Source organism: Gopherus flavomarginatus, chromosome 18 (assembly GCF_025201925.1).
Source record: "Gopherus flavomarginatus isolate rGopFla2 chromosome 18, rGopFla2.mat.asm, whole genome shotgun sequence".
NCBI lineage: Eukaryota > Metazoa > Chordata > Testudines > Testudinidae > Gopherus > Gopherus flavomarginatus.
Window position 1 is genome coordinate 6,448,300 of NC_066634.1, and position 8,328 is coordinate 6,456,627.

An 8,328-nucleotide genomic window follows, 5' to 3' on the forward strand; every position below is an offset into this window, starting at 1 on the left:
TTGTGGGTGTTTCCAACCTCCCAACATCTTCCAGTGACAAGACACCAACCACAACTTCATAATTGCCCATAGAATGACAGCACACACAATCCACCAGGACATTAATGTTCCACAGATCAAGCTTTTTTGAATGATGCCTCACAAGGCTCACTGTGTACACAACAGAGCCGAATTATATCACCATGGTAAATATGGGGGTGCCGGGGAACTGCCTTGGAGCACAGAGGGTCACAGCGCCAGACACAGGGACAGAGATGTGAGGCCCCAGGCCTTGCTCATGAGGAGGAGAATCAGAAACTTCCCCCCGTCGACCCCCAGCATGAGACAAACCAACCCCACCTGGACAGGGCCAATGCTCCAGCCTGGAGTCTGCCTGGCCGGCCTTCACCACCTCCCATCCCCCACTGCTGTGTGCCCTGGCCCTCACCATCCCCCATCCCCCTCCCCATCTGCCCCAGTGCCTCCACCACCTCCCACCCCCCACCATGTCTGCCCTGCCCCTTGCCACCTCCCATCCTGTTCCCCTGTCTGCCCCACCCCTCCTAGCTCAGCCCTATGGAGTTTCCTTTCAAGGCAATATTGAATGAAGTAGCTGAGTCCCACCTAGTGCCACCTCCCCTGCCCCTGGGCTGGTCACGGGGACAACAGGAGCGGGTACCGCCCCTCTGCACCATGTGGTGGGGGGCTGGGGGGAATGGAGTATAAGAAGAGGGGCTGGGAGCTGAGAGCCCATCACTGGGGATCCGGTGTGAGCCTCAGTCAGTGAGTGACAGCACCTCCTGCTCCTGCCCCATGGAAACCATGGTGAGTCCCCCACCTTGTTCTGCCCCATGGAAACCCTGGTGAGTCCCCACTGCCCCTCAGCTTGTGCCCCATAGCAACCCTTGTAAGTCTCTTCCGCCTCCTCCTGCCCCATGTAAACCCTGATGAGGCGTTCCCCCTCCACCTCTAGCCCCATGGAAACTGGTGAATCCCCACCACCTCCTCCTGCCCTATGGAATCCCAGGTGAGTCCCCCTTGTCCCTCATATCCTGGCCCTTAGAGCCCCATGGAAGACCTGTCTGCCATTCACACCTCATCCCATCAATCTCCAGGGGGTTATCCCCGGCCCCCTCTCCTGTCGGTAGCACACCAGGAGCTAGGGGATGTGGGTTGATGGTGCTGGGTTGTGCCCAGGCTCAGAGGTGCTGACACTGTGGGGTCCTGTGCAGGTGTCGGGATGGATGCCCAGGGCTGGACTCCTGCTACTGCCCTTTCTCCTCTGCTTCGGGCCAGAGACTGTCGGGAGCATCAATCCCGCCGCGCTCAGAGAGATTGAGAATCATGTGAACAAGTGAGTGAAGCCCCAGTGGGGCATTTTCCATCTGGCTGGAACCCCTCTGCCCTCTCCAGGTGGTAAATGAAGGCAAAAATGGAGGAAGATGCTTCACTTTTGCCCTATGTGATTTTCTATGGCATAGGTGGCTCAGGGCATGGCAGAGCTGGGAGGGATGATTCTGGGGTGCACGGGGAGCTGGGAGGGGTGATTCTGGGATGCAGGGGGAGATGGAGCCTGGAGCTGGGAGAGGGGTAATTCTAGGAGCGCACGGGGTTGGGGGTTTCATTACTATTGTGAAAAACTGGTTGGAAACTGGAATTCCAATTCCCTCGGAAATTCTGAAATTTCTATTTTCTTTTCAGTCTGAATTAGAACTAAAATTTGAAAACTTTCATGAAATGGGAATTCCAAATTTTGTTTTGGAAAAATTAAAAACAGATTTAAGTTGGGCCATATCTGAATATTTCATTTCAGTAAGCTCAAAATATTTCCATTTCAGCTTTAGCAACTTGCATTTCCTGCTTTATAGTATAATATAATATAATAATATGAAAGTCCATATGTTTTCACCTGTATATTATAAACAGTAATATAACATAACAAAAGTAAAAAAAAAAGTCATAACCAAATGTTTCAATGTAAACAAATTGTTCTGAATATTTTTCATCAGAAAATTACACAGAATCAATGTATTCCCTTGGAACATTTAGATTTTGTTAAATCAGCCTTTCCCTAAGAAAAACTGTTCTGTCTGAAAAAATTGGACCAGCACTAACCATGTGCTTGCTCTACAATCTCTTTCAAATAAATGAGGACCAGATACCTTGCACCCAAGACTCTTAAAAGATCTGGCCTGTAGGGTAAGTGCCCCCCAGTATTATCAGAGTGAGGATGTTAGATTTGGGCATGGGAGGCTGAGCATTAGCATGAATATTCATGATCACATTCAGGCCCTATAATAGGACAAACTACCATGAACCCAGCTTCATTCCAACCCCCTGCTCCAGAGGCTGGGGGCTGCAGAAGGAGGAAGGGGCTCAGCTTAGAGGATGAAGGGTCTGGAGGGCTCACCCTGCCCCCACAGGTGACACCTGTGCTCCCCCAAGCCCATGCTATGACCCCCCCAGAGAAAGATTCCCTCCCAGTAGATCATAGCTAAGGTGAAGGTGCACTGGGCTGGGAGCCAGGAGAGCTGCTCCCATGTCTGCTGTCTAGTGCTCATCACAGCCCTTGTTACTGATTTGTTACCTGCACACTCCACCCATCTTTATCCTCCCGTGGGCTCAAGGCGTAACCTGGTTAATTTAGGCACCCCTGCGCTTTTCCACTTTGTAGGGCTCAGGGCATAATTTTCTGCAGGTTTGTGGGGCCTTTTACCAGTGAAAAAGCCTTGCACAGTAATATCCTTAACCTCTATTTACAAACAGCTACCAAAAGAGAATACACGGGGAAGCAGACAATGCTCACCACTCCCAATAAGGCAGACGAACTTTTCCTGGGGGCCAGTCAGTGCCAGGTCATGTGGGGCTCCAGCTGCTGCATTGAGGGCTGGCAGGGTGCTGAGGTCTGGCAGCTCTGATCTTGGGCTGTGTCCTGGAGTTACCATCCAAAGAACTTCCTTTCTTTTGGACCCCAGTTTATATAGTGAAACTTGAGTCCTGCTTAGCTGTGCTTGACCCAATCACTGTAAACTGAAATGCTACAAAATCATGTTTTTCACCAATCCTAGCCCATTACAAAATAATTCTTTACCCAATCATATCCCACCACCTGAGTTGATTTAAATGTTGCAAGATTAGTTATGCAACTGACAGAAACATTCAAAGAACCAGACAGAGACCATCTAGATAAACAGTAGAGAAGTGGGGGAGTATAAAGGGAAAACATCAGAGGTACAGATTGAACAATGACAACTGCTGATAAAGGATTTCTTGCTAGGCTGTTGAATGCTGTCAAACGAAGTTTTCTTTACAGTTTTAAGACCTGGTGATGGTGAGGACTATTATGATAGAAGCACCACCTTAACAGCCCAGTGTTACATTTTCTTTATAATTTAGAGGGAATGTGATTCTCTGTTTCCTGGCTGCTGCTGCTTATTGCTGAAAAAGGCCTCAGACCTTACAAACTAGTGTCCTGTCCTCAGTCAGTTATCAGCCCCCAACCTTCCCCAATTGAGCTGCACAAGGCCACTTCAGGCAGAGGTGGGATGAGAACCCAGCTCTAATGTGGCAGACCCAGAGCTTTTCACACGGAATGTGCCACATAGAGGTGCCATTGTTAGCCTCCCTTTAATCACAATCACAGTCCCTTCCCAGAGCTGGGGGGGAAATGAGGAGCCCTGATCTCCTGTGTTCTTCAGCTCTCCAGCAAATCGCTGTGTATCCTGGGGCCAACTGCGTGTCACGTCCCTCTCTTGGGCTGGCTCCGCCTAAAAGCTCTGACTTGCTCCTGGAGCTCAAGTGGTAACGCTCAGCCCTGTGGGGCTGACGGACCAAAGCTCACACCGGGCTGATGATCCCTGGGGAAGTTTCTTCATAAAACCTCCCTCCAAGTTTATTTCATTCTCCCACGGGGCAAACATTCCCTAATCCAGGCTGGAGCCTGAGAGCCTAGAACCGGCCAGTGGCGCCACCATGTGTGACCCACCCAAGTTTGTCGCTCGGGGCTGAGGGCAAAGCTGTTCAGAGCCCCCTGTCTCCTCACTGCCCTTTGCTTTGCCTTCCCTTAGGGATGGGTTGGCTGTTGAATACGCCTTCGCCGTCAGCCTGCAGAAAGCCAGTTGTGAGAACCCATCTGGTCTGGAACAGGTGCTGCCCAGGAACAAGCTGTGGGACATGCAGGCAGCCATTAACCCAGAGGGTGTCCTGTACGACCCAGATGAAGGGCCCATTGTGGCTGCCCGGATGAAGCACCTGGGTAGGGTGGGGGAAGACGCCGAGTGGCACCTGCTCCAGGGAGACCGGAACAGCCCCGTGCAGAAGCTCTTGGCCCGGACCTACAACGAGAGAAGCTGCCTGATCTTCTTCACCATCCGCTCGCCCTGCACGGGGACGTGCCTGCTGGTGAAGAGGCCCCACAACATCCTACGGATGGTGAGTGACACCTTCCGCCTCATCGACCACAACTACAAGGCCTTCGTCTTCCGGCAGATCTACCGTCAGGACCGGGACCTGGATCCCCAAAGCCTGTTGGAGGTCTGGCACCGGCTGCCCGACGTGCCCCTGCTGCGCTGCGACACCAAGGGCTGCAGGGACTGCAGAGGGAATGACCCCAAAACCGACCCCAACGCCTGCCTGGACGAGATTCGAGCCATGAGGCAGCCACTGCACCCACCTGGCAGGGGGCAGGAGGGAGAGCTGGGCGGAGAGGGGAAAGCAGACGATGTAGGGGAGAGCAGGGGGCCCCTTTGGAGTGTTGGAGAGATGATGGGGCAGGGGGAACCACTGGAGAGTTGGGGGGACAATGGGTTAGGGGACGATGTCTTAACATTGAGGGGATGGCCGGACATTGAGCTTCCTTGGAGGCGTGGTGGATGGGGCCGTGGGAGGCGTGGTGGATGGGGCCGTGGGAGAAGGGGTGGATGGGGCCGTGGGAGGCGTGGGGGACGGTGGGGAGGGGGGCGCCGTGGAGGACGGCGGGGCGGCGGACGCCGTGGGGGACGGCGGGGTGGACGTGGGGGGCGGCGGGGTGGACGTGGGGGGCGGCGAGGCGGACGTGGGGGGCGGCGAGGCTGAGAGCACCACTGGACAGTTGCGGGGGATGGCGGGCCAGGGGGCACCAGCCGAGGAGGGCAGGGCACAGGGCACCATCAGAAGATTTGGGGGATTGAGGGATGCAGGGGGTGGGACATTTCTTCTCTCAAGGCCTGTTATTTTGCGAGTCCCCCCAGTCCCCAAATGATTAACACCAATAAAGTGCTGAAGCCTCCTGGGGCCTCGTGTCTCTGTCCCTGTGTCTGTCTCCCTTCTCTCTGTCCATGTGTCTGGACTTTACACAGCGTGGGAGGCCTCCCAGCCTCCCTGGCAGTGCCCCCTTCATCGGGCCAGGCCTGGCCCCCACTTTTTGCCTGGGGCTCCCCCTGAGCCCAGACCCCTGGCAGAGTCACCCCCTTGGGAGTGAGGCTGGGCAGCCTTTGCCAGACACCCAGCTCCCTATGGATGAACCTGGCCATCTGCTTCCACCTGCTGGTGAGGTGGAGGTAGAGACACGAAAAACACACTGGGCAGGCCCCAGTTTGCATGTTTCCTGCCAGCCCCCACTGGCTGGCTCAGATGGGGGGAAGCTCAGTGGGGGCTGAGAGGGGTCGGGGCAGATCTGCCCTGTGTGCTCTGGGTGGGTCCATGAGATTGGCCGGCACACGCCGCACCACGAGAACTGCTGGGCAAAGCGCCCTGGCTCCAGTGCTGGGCACACGTCCACCTGCAGTGGGACGTGTAGGTGCCCCGTCACTCCACGGGGACCTGCAGCTCCCCGGACTGACGGGAGAAGGTTCCAGTCAGTAGCTGGAGGCTCTGAGGTGCTGCGCTGGGGATGGGGGACGGGAACAGGGGGCAGGAGAGCCGGTTAGACAGAAACCTGGGCCTGCCCTGGCTTGGTGAGTCGTACATGCCTGTTCGTTTCATCCACTTCTCCTCTTGAGCCAGATTCACCTGCTTGTTAATCAGGCAGGGATCCACTGAAGTGGACAGGTGGGTGGTAAAGGCCACGGCTAGGGTCAGGTGCCTGTCGCTAAAGCCTGAGCTTCATAAGACAATTCAGAGGAGAATGAACATGTTTCTGTTCCGTGAAGGCAGCTCTAATCAAACACAAGAGAAACCCGATAAAGCTTTACAATCTGGGCAATGCGCAGGGAAGGGATTGTTGCAATCAGAACGAATTCTATTTACTGGAAAATGACAAGGGAGTGACAGGGAAAGACTTGTGCGTCCCTCCCCACCTTCCCATTGCCCACAATGTTGCCCAAAACTCACCTTGCACGGCCTTCCCCGACAGACACGCAAAACAATCCATCCCCAGCTCCACTGAACCTGCAGGGAAGGCAGAAGCAGCAGTGACCACTACTAGGTCCGGGCACGAGGCTGGTGCCAGTGCATGCAGTGTGTGGCCGTGGGACGGGCTGCTGTATTGGAGATATAAGCAGAGGGGTCACTGCTCAAGGGCTGCATTAGTGGAGCAATTCAGGGCACGCATTGCACACTCCTCACTCACCGCCCAAAGTGCTCAGGGAAATTGGCTGTGGCCAGGAGCAGCCGGGCCTGTGCGACACCAGCCGATCTGCCTGGGCTCTCCTCTGTTCTCCCATACGAACCAAACCTCACCGCCATGGAGCAGGCTGATGAGGGACACCCGCCCGTGGGCTGGCTGCCACCTCGGCCAACGCTAGGGACTGCACCAATTGCACCAGGCTCCCAGGTTGAGCCTTGTCACAGACTCCCCGGGTCTGCGTGTGGGGCAAGGGCCAGAGTGTTCGCAGAGCCAGTGACTGATGTGATGGGTAAGTGTGTCTGCACAGCAGCTGTACGGTTGCCAACTTTCTAATAGCAGAGAACTGAACTCCTTTACCCACCCCTGCCCCGCCCCTTCTCCAAGCTCCTGCCCCCACTCGCTCTATCCCCCTCACTCGCTCTCCCCCCCCTTGCTCACTCTTTCATTTTCACGAGGCTGGAGTATGGGCTTAGGGTGTGGGAGGGGGGTTGGGGAGTGGGCTCTGGGGTGGGGGCAGTGGGTTTGGGGTGTGGGCTCTGGCCTGGGGGTTCGGGCTCTGGGGTGGGGGCAGTAATGAGGGGTTTGTAGTGTGGGAGGGGACTCTGGGCTAGGGTAGGAGGTTGGGGTGCAGGAGGGGGTTCAGGGAGCGGGCTTTGGGTGGCGCTGACCTCAGGCAGCTCCCAGGAAATTGTGACATCTCCCTCCAGCTCCTAGGTGGTGGCACAGCCATGGGGCTCCACGTGCTGCCCCTGTCCACAGATCCAGTGGTCGCGGTTCCTGGCCAATGGGAGCTGTGGAGTCAGCGCTTCGGGCAGGGGCAGTGTTCCAGAGCCTCCATGGCTGCCCCTGTGCCTAGAGGCTGCACTCTGCAGGGACATGTTGGCTGCTTCCGGGAACTGCGCGGAGCCAGGTAAGGAGTCTGCCTGAACCACCAACCAGACTTTTAAAGGAGCCACCAGAGTCCCTATTCGACCAGGTGTCCCGGTGAAAAACCAGACACCTGGCATTGGACAGCCCTGACTGGAGCCGTGACTCTTAGCTCATGTAGAGGGACCCGTTTTAGGGCCTGTAAACATCACAGCAGTGCCAGTTGTATGGTGGGTGCTTGGCCCAGCTGCCCAAGTAATCGATCACTGTGGTCAGACATCCCCTGTCACCATAAACATCTCCCTCCTACTCTCCCCTGTTGCATTCCCCCCTTCCCCCAGCCCAGCTCATTCCCCATCCCCCCCTTCCAGAAGAAAAGACTTTCCTGGTTTTCTCAGGTTTTTGGTTTCCAACAAGGGTTTTAGGGGAGAATTTTCCACTCACAGTGATGGGACCTCCCTCACCCCCAGGCCTGGCCCCATGATTCAGATCATGAGTCATGAATGGCAGCAGAAGGCCCCTGGGTGGCACCAGATGTCTCCAATCCAGAGCAGGGAGGAAACTGAGGCAGGGGTTGGGTAGGGAGGGGTGGGTAGGTCTGTGTCAGACATCTGTACACAGTGTCTGTGGGTCAGTGCTGCACCTCCCAGGAGGGACAATGAAGTGGGCCCTTTGGGGGCTCCCACCTTTGGTGGAGCTCTGCCAGAGGGGTGTTTAAGCTACAGGAGAGTCTGAGGGGTCACCCCTGACTGCAGGGGCTGGGCAGGGCACTGTGTGTCTAAGCAGTCAGGGCAGGTGCTAGGCAGAGGGTCTGCACCCCAAGACGGTGTCCGGGGACCCCAAGACAGAGCCCATCCTGGGCTCTGTTCAGACTCCCAGATCCAGCAGCTGGGTCCCCTCACAGCATTCTGGTGAGTGGCCAAGAGGGGGCACTTGTC

General features: G+C 55.9%; 1 protein-coding gene across 1 annotated transcript; it reads left to right on the forward strand.

Moving 5' to 3' along the window:
* Positions 1-754: 754 nt before the first annotated feature.
* On the forward strand, positions 755-5,218 carry LOC127036934 (uncharacterized). Its single transcript, XM_050928219.1, has 4 exons — positions 755-804; positions 1,212-1,333; positions 4,047-4,748; positions 4,831-5,218. The coding sequence occupies exons 1-4, from the start codon at positions 793-795 to the stop codon at positions 5,216-5,218; spliced, it is 1,224 nt and encodes a 407-aa protein (XP_050784176.1). The 5' UTR covers positions 755-792.
* Positions 5,219-8,328: the final 3,110 nt, after the last annotated feature.

Bases quoted from the DNA above. Each gene is read 5' to 3' on its own strand.
- LOC127036934 (XM_050928219.1), top strand. The intron at 1,334-4,046 runs GTGAGTGAAGCC...GCCTTCCCTTAG, and splicing joins ATTGAGAATCATGTGAACAA to GGATGGGTTGGCTGTTGAAT. The intron at 4,749-4,830 runs GCAGGGGGAACC...CCGGACATTGAG, and splicing joins AGTGTTGGAGAGATGATGGG to CTTCCTTGGAGGCGTGGTGG.